The sequence below is a fragment of the Heterodontus francisci genome, chromosome 36, assembly GCF_036365525.1.
Source record: "Heterodontus francisci isolate sHetFra1 chromosome 36, sHetFra1.hap1, whole genome shotgun sequence".
NCBI classification, from domain to species: Eukaryota; Metazoa; Chordata; class Chondrichthyes; order Heterodontiformes; family Heterodontidae; genus Heterodontus; species Heterodontus francisci.
In genome coordinates, this window is record NC_090406.1 from 5,251,128 (window position 1) to 5,270,278 (window position 19,151).

At 45.7% G+C, this 19,151-nt stretch overlaps 1 protein-coding gene across 2 annotated transcripts in view; it reads left to right on the top strand.

The window, feature by feature from the left end:
* LOC137351532 (3',5'-cyclic-AMP phosphodiesterase 4C-like) overlaps window positions 1-19,151 on the top strand; it is a 326,565-nt gene that overhangs the window by 36,291 nt on the left and 271,123 nt on the right. For both annotated transcript variants that reach the window (XM_068016018.1, XM_068016017.1), the window contains exon 2: window positions 808-899. In XM_068016018.1, coding sequence (XP_067872119.1) covers window positions 834-899 — 66 coding nt within the window. In that variant the 5' untranslated portion in view covers window positions 808-833. The remainder of the gene's footprint in view (window positions 1-807; window positions 900-19,151) is intronic.

The window sequence follows — 19,151 nt, forward strand, 5'->3', positions numbered from 1 at the left end:
TGATTTAATTGAACACCGGAACATGCTTGATGGGCTGAATGGCCTCGTCCTGTTCCGATGTCTTTTGCTCTAACTCATTCTGTCCTCCAACCTCACAATTGTAGAAAGTACTTCTCAGCTCCCACAATCTTTTCAATTCCAAAGCTTGGTGTCACTGAACCTTTTAGGTTCACCTCTAATAAAAACAGGAAATGCTGGAAATACTCAGCAGGTCTGGCAGCATCTGTGGAGAGAGAAGCAGAGTTCATGTTTCAGTTCTGATGAAAGGCCATCAACCTGAAAGGTTAACTCTGTTTCTCTCTCCACAGATGCTGCCAGACCTGCTGAGTATTTCCAGCATCTTCTGTTTTCATTTGTATTTATAGCCCATTGTTTTGGATTCTCCCACAAGTTGAAACATTCTCCCCAGTGCGGGATTGTTGTAAAAACTCATCGAGTTCACTAATGTCCTTTAGGGAAGGAAACCTGCCGTCCTTACCCAGTCCCACACCAACATCATTGATCTTAACTGCCTCTGAAGTGGGCACTCACTCGTCTCAAAACAGAGCTCTAGGAATGGGCCCCACCACCATCACCTCAGGGCAACTAGGGAACGGACTTTAAATACCAGCCTTGCCAGCGATACCCACATCTCGAAAATGAATATTAACAAGATTCCCTTTTATGGAAGTTGATAAATCAAGTGGAAATGTTACTGACAGAAAGAGATGGATATATTGCAGTAATAGGCAAAAACCATCAAGTCTGTCTATTGGACAGGCACAATATTCCAAACAATTTTCATTAAAAGCAATTTTCTCTTATCAGAAAGTCTCCAGTTCAGTCGGAAGAGGATGGCAGAACAAGAAGTCTTCCCCATGAAGAAAAGCCTGAGCTCGCACTCTGTCGGTGGCCAGGAGGTAAGGCAGAGTTTAAGTCAAGGTCAGCAAGTCATTGGGCGTTTGTTAAGAAAAGGATCCGCAGTCTGAGGAGACATTTGAGCTCCCTTTAGGAAGTCTGACCTACATTTCATTGTCCTGAGCCTCTGATCCAGGCTGAACTCCCCAATTTCCTCAGCTCGTGCGGCATGAAGCCTCTGCACCAGTTTATCTGGCCCCTGACACTTCGCAGCTCAGTGGAGAGAAACTAGAAATGAACTTTTCATGAGCTGCAACTTTCTCAACCACAAAATCCTCGGAGATTTTTAAATCAAATTGATTGGCGATCTTGGATGTGAATCTAAATGGGGATGAATGGTTCATTTCCTGCCTTGCTCTGTCAGCAGGAAATGGAAGAGGCCATTCAGCCCCTCGAGCATGTACAATTTGAAATCATGGCTGATCTGTAACTTCCCTCCAAATGTCTTGTTTCCACCACTATTAATACCCTGATCTAACAAACATCTATCAATCTCTGTTTTGATCATTTTCAATTGACCCCCAGCATCAACAGCTTTTTGGGGGAGAGAGTTCCAGATTTCCACTCCCCTTTGTGTGAAGAAGTGCTTCCTGACATCACCCCTGACAGCCTGGCTCTAACTTTAAGGTTATTCCCCCTTGTTCTGGACTCCCCCCACCCAGAGGAAATAGTTTCTCTCTATCTACCTGATCAAATCCTTTAATTATCTTAAACACATCTTATGGTGTCTAACTGCTTACTCGCCATCAAGCCTTGGCTAACTAAGGACCTCCGTCAATTCACTAAGGACCTCCGTCAATTCAGCATTGGTAGGAAGAAAGTAATCTTTGGTCCAAAGCTCTATAGGTGAGGGAGACCCTTCTTCCTGGAAACTTATTTAGGCTCTGCACAGCTGGCAACCCCACCAACCACTGCTCCCTTTAATTTTTATCTTTTTGTGTGCAGCCTATTTGTTGCATTGTGTGGTCCCTTTAAGATTGCTGTGTGGCCATGCACCTGCGCATCTTAAGGGTACGTTGGTTGCGTGGCCCGTTTATTGTACTGCGTGGTAAAGCCTGGCTACCTGACCACTACATGTGTCGGGTTCAGATCGGGTCAGGTCTGTATTCTGTGTCCAACATTCGGGCTGGGGTCAGGTTGGGTTTGAGTTGGCTGTGGTCGGCTTTTGTTTTGTGTTGTTTTCCTTTTAATCTACGTTTTGACGTGATTTTTTTTTCTGTACTAATAACATGTTTGATATTGTCGGGTCGGGCATGAAAATAAATCGAAGGACTCAGGCCCGGGTTGGGTTCGGATTGGCTCTGGTGGGGTCGGGTTCTAATTTTATACACGAGCCAGGCTTTACTACACGGTATCTTCTGGATTGCTGCAGGGTGGCGCAATTTAGACAGAACATTGCTCAAGCCCCTTCCCCAACCACAACCCTCCTCTGCCACACCCGCAAACCCCGACCACCCCAATCAACTCCCTGGTAACAGACCCCCTACCGTTATACACTTTCCTGGTGATATATGTAACTGTGGAGAATGAAAGGGAGTCTGAGTAGAGTTTGAAAACTTCTCATGAACAGCAGGTGGCAGAATTACCCCTTGTTTACTCTGCCATGTTTAATATCAGGAGTTTTATTGTCAGAACCTATGTTTCATCAGAGAAATTCACTAGAATGAATAAGACCCCTGTGGAACTGAGGCCCACAGGCTAGTAGGGTCATGTGTTTCATTCCCTGTCTGTGATAATTCATCTCATAGCAACAAGAGACCAATGAAGCCCTCCAGCCTGTTCCACCATTCAGTTAGATCCATCTTTCTGATGGGACATTAAACCGAGGCACCGACTGACCCTCGCAGGTGAACATAAAAGATTCTGTGGCACTGATTTGAAGAAGAGCAGGGGAGTTCTTTCTAGTGGAAGAGCAAATTGCTGCAGATGCTGGGAATCTGAAATAAAAACAGAAAATGCTGGAAACACCCAGCAGATCTGGCAGCATCTGTGGAGAAACAGAGTTAACGTTTCGAGTCTGTGACCTTTCGTCTTGCATTCTGATGAAAGGTCATTGACCTGAAATGTTAACTCTGTTTCTCTCTCTCAACAACTGTTGACTGACCTGCTGAGCGTTTCCAGCATTTTCTGTTTTTTAAAAATTTCAGTTCTTTCTGGTCTCCTGGCTAATATTTATCCTGCAATCAACTTCACTTAAATAGATGATCTGGCCGTTATCACATTGCTGTTATTGGGATCTTGCTGTGACAACATTTTCCCTGGAGTACAGTTCCAGGTAGTGCTCAACCCAGCGGTCTATTTGCTTGCGTTGGTCAGTGATTGTGTCCCCTGATTTAGCATTTATATAGCGCCTTTAACATAGAAAATTGTCCCAAGGCACTTCATAGGAACATTGTTAAACAAAATTTGGCACCGAGCCACGTAAGGAGATTTTAGGATGGGTAGCCAAAAGCCATAGGTTTTAAGGAGCATTTTAAAGAAGGAAAGAGAGGGGGAGAGAGAGAGAGAGGCAGAGAGATTTAGGAAGGGAATTCCAGCATTTAGGACCCAGGCAGCTGAAGGCAATTAAAATCAGGAAGGCATAAGAGGCCAGAATTTGAGGAGTGCAGATCTCTGAGGGTTGTAGGGCTGGAGGAGGTTACAGAGACCGAAATTGGGGTGAGGCCATGAATGAGAATTTTTAAAGTGAAATGTGCCGGATCAGGAGTCATTGTTGGTCAGTGAGCACAGTATAACCTTCCTGAGGTGTGGTGCCAGAACTGAGCACAGTTACTCCAGATGGGGAGTCTGACCAGTGCACAAGTGAAGCATCATTTCCTTGTTTCTGATCCAAGGGCAATTAAGCTGCCTAGGAATCTCTGCTATAAAAACAAGAAACCCTGGAAATACTCAGCAGGTCTGGCAGCATCTGTGGAGAGAGAAGCAGAGTTAACGTTTCAGGTCTCATTGGAGCGAAGAAGGATGAGAGGTGACTTGATAGAGGGGTACAAGATGATGAGAGGCATAGATAGAGTGGATAGCCAGAGACTTTTTCCCAGGGTGGAAAGGGCCATCACCAGGGGGTATAATTTTAAGGTGATTGGAGGAAGGTTTCGGGGAGATGTCAGAAGTAGGTTCTTTACACAGAGAGTGATGGGTGCGTGGAATGCGCTGCCAGCGGTGGTAGTAGAAGCAGATACATTAGGGACATTTAAGCGACTCTTGGATAGGTACATGGATGATAGTAGAATGAAGGGTAGGTAGTTAGTTTGATCTTAGAGTAGGTTAAAGGTTCGGCACAACATCGTGGGCCGAAGGGCCTGTACTGTGCAGTACTGTTCTATGTTCTATGTCTGTGATCCTTCATCAGAACTTCTGAGTTCTGATAAAAGGTCACTGACTTGAAATGTTAACTCTGCTTTTCTCTCCACAGATGCTGCCAGACCTGCTGAGTATTTCCAGGGTTTCTTGTTTTTATTTTAGATTTCCAGCATCCGCAGTATTTTACTTCTATTATAGGAATCTCTGCTCCTGTTTTACTGGCAACAGATCTCCTAAATAAAATCAGTTTAATGTAAAATATATTTTCTTCAGTCTGTGTGCAGTTCAGGTGCTTTAAGCCTTTGTTTGAGGGATTAAGTGAGTTTGACACTAATAATCAGCAAACCAGCCAATTTTAACCAGAATTAGCTGAAAGCCACAGCCAAACAATATCTGCCTGCAAATGAATAACTTATGGGTTTGAGTAGGAGCCTGGCTTGTATTTTGATTGTGTCCTTACATTCTGCACTCGTACCAGTGAGATATTTAGTTTTATGTATTCATAATTGTTTCCTCCTCATCAATATCGACACTGGGAATGGAATACTTATCTTTTTTTATTCATTCATGGGATGTGGGCATCGCTGGCCAGGCCAGCATTTATTGCCCATCCCTAATTGCCCTTGAGAAGATGGTGGCGAGCTGCCTTCTTGAACTGCTGCAGTCCATGTGAGGTAGGTACACCCACAGTGCTGTTAGACAGGGAGTTCCAGGATTTTGACCCAGTGACAGTGAATATAGTGATATGTTCCAAGTCAGGATGCTGTGTGACTTGGATGGGAACATGCGGGTGGTGATGTTCCCATGCATCTGCTGCTCTTGTCCTTTGAGGTGGTAGAGGTCTTGTTGGAGATGGTCATTGCCTGGCACTTGTGTGGCGCAAATGTTACTTGCCACTTATCAGCCCAAGCCTGGATATTGTCCAGGTCTTGCTGCATTTCTACACAGATGGCTTCTGTATTTGAGGAGTTGCGAATGGTGCTGAACATTGTGCAATCATCAGCGAACATCCCCACTTCTGACCTTATGATTGAAGGAAGGTCATTGATGAAGCAGCTGAAGATGGTTCAGCCTAGGACACTAGGCTGAGGAACTCCTGCCGTGATATCCCGGAGCTCATATGATTGACCTCCAACAACCACAACCATTTTCCTTTGTGCTAGGTATGACTCCAACCCATTGACCTCAGTTTTGCTCGGGCTCCTTGATGCCATACTCTGTCAAATGCTTCCCTGATGTCAAGGGCAGTCACTCTCACCTCACCGCTTGAGTTCAGCTCTTTTCTTCATGTTTGCACCAAGGCTGTAATGAGGTCAGGAGCTGAGTGGCCCTGGCGGAACCCAAACTGACCATCACTGAGCAGGTTATTGCTAAGCAAGTGTTGCTTGATGGCACTGTTGTTGACACCTTCCATCACTTTACTGATGATTGAGAGTAGACTGATGGGGCAGTAATTGGCCAGGTTGGACTTGTCCTGCTTTTTGTGTACAGGACATACCTGGGCAATTTTCCACATTGCCGGGTAGATGCCACAAGCCTCTGGACCCACTGAGTTTACATGAACTTCAAGAGAAAAAAGTCTCCTACATTGAACAAGGGCCCCAATGAAAAGCAAGACCTATGTACAATCAAGGACTTTACAGCGAGCTCAAAGAACAGTAACCAAAACCATCTTCAGATATTGCGTCAAACTTTTCCACTTTATTTCTTCTGCTCTTTTCTGTCTCTATCTGCATGTGTGTATCGTGTATGCATGCTAGCATGGGCGCATCGCATAGCCATAGGTGTTAAACCGAATTGGAGTTGAAGTTTAATAAAGTTCAACCCTTTCTCTTTAAACCTAAGAAAACCTGTTTGTGCTAGTTTCTTTGCTTTATAAATGGAAAGCGGTGAACAAGGATTCACCAAGGGGGTTCTCAAAACACGGTGTGTTTAAAATTAAACCCCGTTACGGTAAGGCCAGGTGAAGGCTGAGACCCTAGACCCCTTTCTCACCTGGTCATAACAGTGCAAGGTGAAGTGATGCATTTTGGTACGAAACACAAGAAAAGGCAATATAATCTAAAAGGTACAATTCTAAAGTGGGTGCAGGAACAGTGACCTAGGGGTAGATGTGCACAAATCATTGAAGGTGGGAGAGCAGGTTGAGAAAGTGGTTAATAAGGCATACGGGAACATAGACTTTAAAAATAAGGGTATAGAGTACAAAAGCAAGGAAGTTATGGTAAACCTGTATAAAACACTGGTTCCGCCTCAACTGAGTATTGTGTCCAATTCTGGGCACCACACTTTGTGAAGGCATTAGAGAGGGTGCAGAAAAGATTGATGAGAATAGTTCCAGGGATGAGAGACTTCAGTTATGGGGACAGACTGGAGAAGCTGGGGCTGTTTTCCTTGGAGAAGAGAAGGTTAAGAGGAGAATTGATCGAGGTGTTCAAAATCATGAGGGGTCTGGACAGAGTAGATAGAGAGAAACTGTTCCATTGGCGAAAAGGTCAAGAATCAGAGGGCACTGATTTAAGGTGATTGGCAAAAGAAGCGAATACGACATGAGGAAAAACTTTTTTATGCAACGAGTGGTTAGGATCTGGAATGTATTACCTGAGAGTGTGGTGGAGGCTGATTTAATTGTGGCTTTCATAAGGGAATTGGATAAGCACCTGAAGAGAAGAGAATTGCAGGGCTACGGGTAAAAAGGTGGGGGAGTGGGACTAGGTGAGTTGCTCTTGCAGAGAGCTGACATGGACACAATGGGCTGAATGGCCTCTTTCTGTGCTGTAACCATTCTATGCTCGATCTTTAACTTTAACTTTCTCTTCTTTCTGACTCCCTGCTTTATTTTACTTGCATTTTATTTATCTCTCTTAGTTTCTTCCTACAATATGTGATCCCCTCCTTTCATCTTCCTCAATTCCGTTCCATGGAGTTCCATTAATAGTGACTGTGGGATTGTTTGCGTGCACCTGAGAGGGCAGATGGGGTCTCAGTTCAACATCTCATCCAATGGCACTATTTCAAAGAGGAGCAGGGGAGTTCTCCCCGGTGTCATGGGCCAATGTTTTTGTGATGTTGGTTGAGGAATAAATAATCAGGCTATTTATTTCATTGCTCTTTTAGGGAGCTTCCTGCGTGCAAATTGGCTCTCATGTTTCCTATGTTATAACAATTACAACACAAAAATTACTTCATTGGCTGTTCTGGGTTTGGGTTGTTCTGAATCCATGAAAGGTGCTACAGAAATGAAAGGTTCTTTCTCTGTTAATTTTGCTTCTAGAATAGTCTTTAAAATTTGTTGCTCTTCTCTGAATCCTGACCAAAATCTGCCTCTGTTTCTGCTTGAATTTCCTCCTCCTTTTGCTATCCATCTCTCCTTTTGCTTGCACTGTCTAACCAACTGTGATCCTACTTGCATCTCTGGATCAAGGCTTATTTGTTTGTCTATTGATTGACTGACTGCACAGCCTAACTTGAAACCTTGGGGATTCTTCTGAGGAACACTGGAGCTGTTGTCTTCGACAATTAACCTGCAAAGAATAACTAACCCACCCCCCCCCCCCCTCAAACCCCCCACCCCACTGTCCCCAGGACTGAAGACCATTAGAGAGCAGCTGTACAAAAGTGTGAGCTCCAATTTCGGTCCAGAGGGCTGATGAAAACTGCTGCTAAACTGTCACGCGCCTGACATCTGCAGGGAGACCACAGCTGAGTTTTACAAGGCTAATTGCACTGAGTTGCTCTCAGCAATCTTGCCGTTTTCACCTGACATCAGTCACTATATTAAGCATCACCTGGTTACCAAGCATCGGGGAGTTAATCTGCTCTGCAGTCAGCTTTGAGAGGATCAATTTCTCCCAGAGCTTCCTGACTGTTTGGTTTTCGACTTGATTTATGCTACTCTCCTCTCTCCCTTACACCTTAATTAAATGGCATTTAATCTCTCAACCCTCACTGTGCTTGTTCTGCCTGGAAATCTGTTCTAGCCACGTCTTAAATATTCGTTATCACAATTGGATTTTGAGTTTGCTGTGTGGGTTTGTGTGAGATGTCACTTCACTTCCCTTTCCCCCTGAGGACTCTTACTCTAGCAGGGGAGTTCCATGGGGTGGCATGGAGTTCTTGGAGGTACAGGGAGGGCACAGGTCCTCGGTAGCTCTCTCATATCTTGATCGCTGTGACCTTTGGCAATATAGACAAGCATTGAGGGTCCCAATTCTCCCCTCACCCAATGCCCATCTGAACGGTTGCTTTAGTTGTCAACAATGGCTCAGTGGGTAACAGTCTCGCCTCTGAGTCAGAAGCTTGTGGATTCAAGCCCCACTCCAGATACTTGAACACAAAATCCAGGCTGACACTCTCAGTGCAGTACTGAGGGAGTGCTGCACTGTTGGAGGTTCTGTCTGCATTAAACCGAGGCTCTGTTTGAGCACAGTGAGACTTGAACTTGAGTCTATCCATGCATTGCAATGGTGAATTTCTGAGGCTGTCACATATCAAACATCACACAGCACTGCTACACTGAAAGACTCAAATATTCCAACACTTTCCTAGCAGGCCTACCATCTTCTGCCCACTGTATCCTTGAATTCATTCAAAACTCTGCTGCCTGTATCCTAATTTGCACCAAGTCCCATTCACCCATCACCCATTGTGCTCGCTGATCTACATTGGCTCCTGGTCCAACAACACTTCAGTTTTAAAATTCTCATTCTCGTCTTTAAATCCCTCATGGGCTCGCCCCTTCCTATCTTTGTAACCTCCTCCAATCCCACAACCCACCAGAATATCTGAACTCTTCCAATTCTGGCCTCTTGCTCATCTCCAATTTTTCAACCCTCCATCATTGGCGGCTGTGCCTTCAGCTGCCTGGGCCCTAAGCTCTGAAATTCCCTCCTTGCACCTCTTTGCCTTTCTAACTCTCTCCCTCCTTAAAACCCACCTCTTTGTCCTAATATCGCCACTGTGGCTTGGTTATGAAATTTTGTTTGATAATGCTCCTGTGAGGCACCTTGGAACTTTTCACTACATTAAAGGTGGCATATAAATGCAAGTTGTTGTAAGAAAGGCACTATATAAATGCAAATTCTTTCTCAACCTTTGGCTGTAAAGCACCTTGTGACATCCTATGAAGCACATTTTGAAATGCAGTCACTGTTGTAATATAGGGAACATGGCATCCCGCAAACAGCCAAGTGATAATGACCAGGTCATCTATTTTTGTGATGGTGATTGAGGGATAAATATTGGCCACAGGACACCAGGGAGAACTCCCCTGCTCTTCTTCAAATAGTGATATGGGATCTTTTACATCCACCTGAGAGGGCAGGTGCGCCCTCGGTTTAATGTCTTCACTGAAAGGTGGCACCTCTGACAGGGCAGCACTCCCTCAGTGCTAGCGCTGGGAGTATTGACCTGGATTTTATACTCTGGTTTCTGGAGTGGGGGCTCGAATCCCTGACCTACTGACTCAGAGGCAGGAGAGTGCTACCCACTGAGTTACGGCTGATGCTTTAAACTCCATATAGAACATGCAGTGAAGGCGACTTATTAGTAATAATTAAAGTTACATTGAAGCAGCAACTGTGAGTGAGTCATAATGACTCAAAACATTTTTCGACTAATTCTCCCAATTTTTTTTTTTAATGATCAAGAGATACAGCACTAAAACAGGCCCTTCGGCCCACCGAGTCTGTGCCGACCATTAATCACCCATTTATACTAATCCTACACTAATCCCATATTCCTACCACATCCTCACCTGTCCCTATATTTCCCTACCACCTACCTATACTAGGTGCAATTTATAATGGCCAATTAACCTATCAACCTGCAAGTCTTTTGGCTGTGGGAGGAAACCAGAGCACCCGGAGGAAACCCACGCAGACACAGGGAGAACTTGCAAACTCCACACAGGCAGTACCCAGAATTGAACCCGGGTCGCTGGAGCTGTGAGGCTGCAGTGCTAACCACTGCGCCACTTGGTGCTGTGAATCCTGGGTATGGCACCAAGACACTCAGACAGGGAGCAAAAATAGAACAAAACGCTTTCCCAAGGTGGGTGCCTCCGAACAATGAGGTCCTGGTAGTGAACCATCAAACAGTTCGCTCGATCTCCAGGGGACAAACTGGGAACAGTTCATTCAGAAATTCAGGGGAAAGAGTTTGAGAGGAATTGCCTGATTGGACCGAAATTAAAAACAGGCCAAATCTTGTATCTAGGCCGAAAAACAGTTGATTAATTGGCTTGGGATGTTTTGAAATGTAAAAAGCAAAAAGAAACATGCAATGGACCAAATCAGCCTGTTCTGAATGAGTCCTGTTTCTCTTGAGCATTGCTCTTTCCCCAGAGTTAAATAGTTAATTTGATGCCAGATTCCCAGCAATCACGATGAATGTTGTATTAAAAAAGGGGTTGGATAAATATGGGATGTAGGTGATTGTGATAATGGTAGGATCTGGGAGATATTAAATACTGTACCGACAGCGATTGCTAGGATGGGCAGTAATGCCAGTCGTGTCAGTGACACATCACATCCCATGAACAGATAAAAAAATCACAGAAATATAGGAACAGGGTGTAGGCCATTCAGCCCCTCAAACCTGTTCTGCCACCCAATATAGATTATGGCTGATCTGTACTTCAACTCAATTTAATATAAAAACAGAAAATGCTGGAAATTCTCAGCAGTTCAGGCAGCATCTGTGGACAGAGAAACAAAGTTAACGTTTCAGGTCGATGACCTGTCAGAACTGGAAAAAGTTTGAGATTTAATAGTTTCTAAGCTAGTGCAGAGCCATGGGAAGGTCTATGATCAGGTGAAAGGCAGGAGAGATTAAATGATAAAAGCAATGATGGTGCAAGAAAAAAGGAGATGGTTTTGGGACAGGTAAAGAAACAAAGGATGGGTCTAGAGGAGGTGGAAATAGCAACAGCAGAACCATCACCAGAATCTGCGGTCAGAGAAAATGGGAGCAGTGGTTATGATCTCTCTCTCTCTCTCTCTCTTTCTCTCTCTTTTGCGTCACTGTAGAATTTTCCCTGATAAAATTCACTGCTTCAATCAAATCCTCCATTTCTCAATCTCCATCTACATTTTTTCTCTCAATCTATCCCCCACTCTTTTTTTTTTTTTTCTCTCTCTGGCTACCTCTCTGTCACTCTTTGCCTTTTTGTGTGCGTCTACCTTTCCCATTTCTTTCTCTCTCTCTCTCTCTCTTTGATTGCCATAAATTACCAGCGAACTTCAACAGATTTACTGGGGATGGATGGAGGGTTGGAAACAAGGTGAGAGAGATGAAGAGCAAACAGGAAAGAGAGCAATGAAAGAAGCGAGAGAGAGAAACCAATTTAGAAAGAGCAGTCTGAGAAAGGCCATTTGGCCAGAAGCCCAGCCTGCAAGTCACGATTCCAGAATATCTCCCACACTCACACCTCCATTACCCAATCTCCACCTGCTCCTTTCCCTAGATGTCACTTCCTGTCCCGTTTCTGTACGCTTCAATGTGCTGGATTCTAAGCTCCGTTAGAAGGCAGGGGGAGGGGCAGGGGCCAGAGAATTGGCGCAGAGAAACCTGACGCCATATTGCTGGTTTCTGATTTTCCTGGAGGTGGCGAAGTTCCATGATGGCACCTTCACCGCGATGCGACAGGATGAATTTGTATCTAATTCACCTCAATCCCACCAGGCTTTCGCAATCATATGCACAATGTGTGGCACTCACATGCCTTCACTTTCCCATCTTTGAAAAGCTGGTACCACCGAGGCGAGAGTCATCGGTGCCTGCAAAGGTTAGGTAAGTTATCCGTTGTTATCTTGTGGAATTTTTTTTCACTACGGTCGTTGTCGCTGAGCTCAATCTGCAGATGTGAGGGAAGAGGGGGACCTCTGCAGTCTAACATCAGGAGACACTGTTAACAGCATCCCCAATGCTGCCCCTGCCATGTGAATGGGGGAGACGGTGCCAGTGGGTCATTATGCTAAATGGCGGTCCATTGTGTAATTATGGCGACGCAGCCACTAACCTCACAAGCAGGACCACCGCTATTTTGCGCACCCACCGCTGTTCTCGGCAGCAAGATAATAAAATCCAGCCCAATGTGTCTGTCCCTACTGTCCCGCTGATTATTGTACTTGCTTGACTTCCCCTTCTGTCTGCTGCTGCTCTTTTTGTTCCGGTTTTATGATATTAACCACTTAACACTAACCTTTCACTCCCTCCATTGCAACCTAGAGTCACCAATATTGATTGGATTTGTTCCTGGAGTTTTCATCACATGACTTCCCACCTCCAACCTCCCCGCCCCAATCTCACACCATTGGTCAACTGACGCACCCATCGTCACAGTGTGCCATCTTCCCTTGGCCAATTGGAAAGCGAACAAACCTACCTGATTGGATGGTTCTTGACTGTCAAACATCTCCAATATTTTTATGACTAATAATCGAAAACAGTTGGATGGAGCTGAGGTGCAGATCAGCCCTAATCTGATAGGATGGTGGAATAGGCTTGAGGGGCTGAATGGCCTCCAAATCCTGTGAGACTGGTCTATCTCCGCATTCAGTGTGTGAGTAAAAGTCTATGATTGATCCTCTAAGTTGAGATACAGATCAGTTATGATCTAATAGACTGGTGGTTGAGGGGCTGATTGGCCTCTTCCTGTTCCTAAACTCCAGGGAGAGCAGTGTTCAAAGCATGTGAGCTGAAGCTTAAACACCAACATCTTATGCCTTGACTAGCAACATGATCTTGTGTGGAGGAAAATTCCTTCTTCTGAAGACTTGATTTTTCTGGCTTTTCCTAACAGTCTTTCCAAACTCCAACTGAACCAGAAAAACTGTCCAAATCATATGCACCAAGGTCTTCTCAAACATCTTAGCCATGCTCAGTTGGTAGTACTCTCACTTCTAAGTTACAAGGTTCCAAGTTCAAGTCCCACTCCAGGATTTGGACACGAAAATCAAGGCTGATGCTCCAACGCAGTACTGAGGTAGTGCTGCACTGTCGGAGTGCTGTCTTTCAGATGAGACGTTCAGCCATGGCCCTGTCTGCCCTCCTGGCTGGATGTAAAAGATCCCATAGCACTATTCAAAGAGGAGCAGGGGAATTATCCCCAGTGTCCTGGCCAATGTTTATCCCTCATTCATCATCTCTAAAGCAGACTATATGGTCATTATCTCATTGCCATCTGTGGGAGCTTGCTGTGCACAAATTGGCTGCCAAGTTTCCTGCATTACAACAATGACTTCAAAAGTAATTTGGCTGTAAAGCACTTTGTCCGGTGGTTATGAAAATTGTGATCTAAATGCAAATATTTTTTTCATTACTACTATTAGTTCCCCATTTTTCAGCGCATTGGGCGGCGCAGTGGTTAGCAGCGCATCCTCACAGCTCCAACGACCCGGGTTCGGTTCTGGGTACTGCCTGTGCGGAGTTTGCAAGTTCTCCCTGTGACCGCGTGCGTTTCCGCCGGGTGCTGCGGTTTCCTCCCACAGCCAAAGACTTGCAGGTTGATAGGTAAATTGGCCATTGTAAATTGCCCCTAGTGTAGGTAGGAGAATTGAGGGAAGGTGGGGATGTGGTAGGGAATATGGGATTAATGTATGATTAGTATAATATGGGTGGTTGATGGTTGGCACAGACTCGGTGGGCCGAAGGGCCTGTTTCAGTGCTGTTTCTCTCTATGACTTGAACGCATGTGAGAGCAGCAGTGAGAAGAAGATCCCAAACAGTGTGGGTGTGAGAAAACAGCCCTGTTTCACGCCACTCAGGATAGGAAAGGGGTCTGATGAGGCACCGCTATGCTGAATTGTGCCTTTCATATTGTCCTGGAATGAGGTGATGATACTTAGTAGCTTTGGTGGACATCTGATCTTTTCTAGTAGTCTGAAGAGACCACGTCTGCTAACAAGGTCAAAGGCTTTGGTGAGATCAATGAAAGCAACGTAGAGGGGCATCTGTTGTTCACGGCATTTCTCCTGTCGCCGGCGAAGGGAGAACAGCATGGCAATCCTCTGCACAGGATCAGATGGCAGGTTGTTCAACCTTGACTGGCTTAGAGCCAAGACCAAAGTACAGAAGGTCCGCATCAGGGAACTCCTCTTTGCTGACGATGCTGCATTAACATCCTACACAGAAGAGTGTCTGCAGAGACTCATCGACAGAATTGTGGCTGCCTGCAACGAATTTGGCCTAACCATCAGCCTCAAGAAAACAAACATCATGGGACAGGACGTCAGAAATGCTCCATCCATCAATATCGGCGACCACACTCTGGAAGTGGTTCAAGAGTTCACCTACCTAGGCTCAACTATCACCAGTAACCTGTCTCTCGATGCAGAAATCAAAAAAGTGTATGGGAAAGGCTTCCACTGCTATGTCCAGACTGGCCAAGAGGGTGTGGGAAAATGGCGCACTGACACGGAACACAAAAGTCTGAGTGTTTCAAGCCTGTGTTCTCAGTACCTTGCTCTACGGCAACGATGCCTAGACAATGTATGTCAGCCAAGAGCGAGGTCTCAAGTCATTCCATCTTCGCTGCCTCTGGAGAATCCTTGGCATCAGGTGGCAGGACCGTATCTCCAACGCAGAAGTCCTCAAGGCAGCCGACATCCCCAGCATATACACCCTACTGAGCCAGCGGCGCCTGAGTTGGCTTGGCCACTTGAGCCGCATGGAAGATGGCAGGATCCCCAAGGACGCATTGTACAGCGAGCTCGTCACTGGTATCGGACCCACCGGCCGTCCATGTCTCCGCTTTAAAGGCGTCTGCAAACGCGACATGAAGTCCTGTGATATTGACCACAAGTCGTGGGAGTCAGTTGTCAGTGATCGCCAGAGCTGGCGGACAGCCATAAAGGCGAGGCTAAAGAGTGATGAGTCAAAGAGATTTAGCAGTTGGCAGGAAAAAAGACAGAAGTGCAAGGAGAGAGCCAACTGTGTAACAGCCCCGACAGCCAATTTTATCTGCAACGCCTGTGGAAGAGTCTGTCACTCTAGAATTGGCCCTTGTAGCCACTCCAGACGCTGCTTCACAAACCACTGACCACATCCAAGCGCTTACCCATTGTCTCTCGAGACGAGGAGGCCAAAGAAGCATCACGAAAATAGCTTCCCTCATCCACTCACTCTACACTCTAGCACCACAGTCCATGCACTATTTAATGCTGCATTCCACCCCAATACATGAATCATCATCTCGGCCTGTTCGCCAAATCTGACAGCCCACTCCATCAGCATACCTGCCTGGCTAGTTCAGAGTGCTTTAAATTCTAGGCATCTATCCACTCAATGTTCAATAAGACATGTAGCCCCTATCCTAGCTGTAAGCCTGTCAGTCTTACGCAGTCACCTCCAGAATATCATGGTTTGCATGTGTTGATTCTATGCTTCGCCTTTAGCCAGTGTGTTACTGTGTTCTCTCACCCGCCTGTAATGTCTTTCACTGTTGAAAGTGTTTTTGCTCCATATCACTACAGATAGCCATTGACTTGGGCTTTAATAAGCTTTTTCCCTCATTCTGTGACACCCACTCAATCGTGCCCTATAACCTCAGCCAGTAGAATGACGTCAATGCAGCATGTCAATCCAGTAAAAGTTTAACCCCTTCATACTCAGTGCCAGTTTGGTTTGCTGAGTTGATGTGAGCTGATTTGGCAGAGATGGACACAGGCTGGCAATAACTTGGAGATGGTTGCTGTGACGAACACTCCAGGAACTGTTATGACAAATTAGGGTCATATTCCTTGGAATTTAGAAGGTTGCGGGGTGATTTGACCAAAGTTTTCAAGATATTAAGGGGAACAGATAGTTTTTCTCTCTCTCTCTCTCTACCCTATTGCTGCTGATTGGGGATTCTAGGACTAGGAGCTTAGTCTACAAATTTGCGCCAGTCCTTTCAGGCGTGACATTAGGAAACACTTCTACACACAAAGGGTGATGGAAGTTTGGAACTCCCTTGATGCTGGATCAATTGTTAATTTTAAATCTGAGACTGAGATTTTTGTTAGCCAAAAGTATTAAGGGATATGGGGCAAAGGCAGGTATATGGAGTTAGGTCACAGATCAGCCATGATCTCATTCAATGGCAGAAGAGGCTTGAGGGGCTGAATGTCCTCTAGTTCCTATGATCCTGTAAAATGGTTGAAGTGACAGACACTTGGGAGACTGTGGTATAAATGGCAATAGGTATGCCTTGTGGACAAAATGAGCTTGGAGAGGTCATGAGGGGAGATTGGAGAGAAACTAGAGAAAGATGTGAGGACAGGGAGGATCCCTGGGGGATGTTTGACCCAGTGGGCTTGGGAAAGGAGGAAAGTGGCAGAGGCAGCTGATGAGATGATCTCAATCTTTGTGACAAAGAAGTCCATGAGCTCCTCACACTTATTGGGGACAATGACCATTTCCAACAAGAGAGAATCTAACCATCTCCCCTTGACATTCAATGGCATTACCATCGCTGAATCCCCCACTGTCAACATCCTAGGGGCTACCATTGACCAGAAACTGAACTGGAGTAGCCATATAAATACCATGGCTACAAGAGCAGGTCAGAGGCTAGGAATCCTGCAGCGAGTAACTCACCTGACTCCCCAAAGCCTGTCCACCATCTATAAAGCACATGTCAGGAGTGTGATGGAATATTCTCCACTTGCCTGGATGGGTGCAGCTCCAGCAACACTCAAGAAGCTCAACACCATCCAGAACAAAGCAGCCCGCTTGATTGGCACCCAATCCACAAACATTCACTCCCTCCACTACCGACAGTGTGTACCATCTACAAGATGCACTGCAGCAACGCACCGAGGCTCCTTAGACAGCACCTTCCAAACCCGCGATCTCTACCACCTCGAAGGACAAGGGCAGCAGGCACATGGGAACACCACCACCTGCAAGTTCCCGTCCAAGTCACACACCATCCTGACTTGGAACTATATCACCGTTCCTTCACTGTCACTGGGTCAAAATCCTGGAACTCCCTTCCTAACAGCACTGTGGGTGTACCTACCTCACATGGACTGCAGCGGTTCAAGAAGGCAGCTCACCACCATCTTCTCAAGGGCAATTAGGGATGGGCAATAAATGCTGGCATAGCCAGTGATGCCCACATCCCATGAATGAATTTTTAAAAAAAAAGGGTGGAGGAGACAGGTGTGAGGAGTGTAAGAAGTTTCTTGGTACTGGAGAAAAGAAGCTGGGTGAAGGGTTAGCTTTGCATTCCAGGAGGATCCTGGAGTAGTGAGCAGGATCCAATAGTGCTTGATGTGGTCCAGCCAGATCTGGCAATGAATGACTGACTAAATTAGTTGTGCACCATTAGCTTTCATGTCTACGTCCCTCAAACTTAAGGGAGTGGAGATAGAGTCATAGAGTTATACAGCACAGAAACAGGCCCTTCGGCCCATCGTGTCTGTGCCGGCCATCAAGCACCTAACCACTCTAATCCCATTTTCCAGCACTTGGCCCGAAGCCTTGTCTGCTATGGCTCAAGTGCTCATCTCAATACTTCTTAAATGTTGTGAGGGTTCCTGCCTCTACCACCTCTTCAGGCAGTGCGTTCCAGATTCCAACCACCCTCTGAGTGAAAAATGTTTTCTCAAATCTTCTCTAAACCTCCTGCCCCTTACCTTAAATCTACGCCTCCTGGTTATTGACCCCCTCCGCTAAGGGAAAAAGTTTCTTCCTATCTAACCTATCAATGCCCCTCATAATTTTGTATACCTCAATCATGTCCTCCCTCAGCCTTCTCTGCTCTAAGGAAAGCAACCCTCGCCTTTTCAGTCTTCAGGTGGAGGTCAGATGGTGAGAACGCCCAGGATGAGAGTACGTGAGGTTCTTTTTGACAAGGACATCAAAGGCAGAGATAAGAGTGTGATTGGGCAGAAATGTCATGGTGAATGGAGGGCCAAAGACTGTACATTTGGGAATTTGAAAATGCTCTTTGTAGTGACTTGGGGAGAGTTTTTCCAGGGGCAGACACAGAAAAAAGTGGGAATGGGAGGGGGAAGGTCGAGATGGATAGAAAAGGATACAAAGAAGTGATTAGAGATGGCCTTATCTATGATTGACGTAATGGGAGTAAAGAGGTGGTGTTAGATGGCAAGATGAAGGATGTAGCTGTGAACAAGGGCAGGAGAGTTTATATAGAGGGAGAGACTAAGAAAGGGCAGTGAACTGTGAGGAGAGAGGGCAAGTTGAGTTGAGATGGTGGATGAAATCACTGAGGTTGGGAAGTCATTTGGTGCAGAGGCTGAGGAAGGGAGTGTGTGAGGACATCTCACTGAGAAACTTGGCGTGGGATTTGGGTGGGCAAGTAGAGAATGAGGAAATTAAAAGCGCGAGAGAGCCCTAGTTACTCTGAGGGCATTAAAGAATCAATGACAGAGTTTGGGACTGGAGTCACATGTGGGCTAGACCAGGTGAGGGGCTGCAGGTTCCCCTCCCTGAAGGACATTAGTTCTTCATTTTTTCAGCACAATCTTCCAGCTCTCCTGCGCAATGTCTGTGAAAATTATTTTCACAACTTATCATGATGGTATTTGGACTCCTAACTTCTTGGTTTCTAGTTTAGTCCCAGAATCACTCAGCTACTGTTACTGATATGATGAAAGTCTCCTTTAATCCTGGTGTAGGAGGCCTCATTTTGGGGAAGCGCCTCATGTCATTCTGACAGAACCCACTGTATAAACTATCTTTAAGCTGAGACGTCAAATCGAGGCCCTGCCTGTCCTTTCGGGTGGACAATTGGAAGAGCAGGGGAGTTCTCCCCAGTGTCCTGGCCAATATTTATCTCTCAAACAACATCACTAAAAAACAGGTTATTTCATCATTCATCTTTGTCATTGGTGTTTGTGGAAGCTTGCTGTGCACAGATTGGTTGGTTGCTCTGTTTCCTACATTTGAATAGTGGCTACACTTCGAAAGTATTTGATCAGCTGAAAGGCGCTCTGAGACTTCCT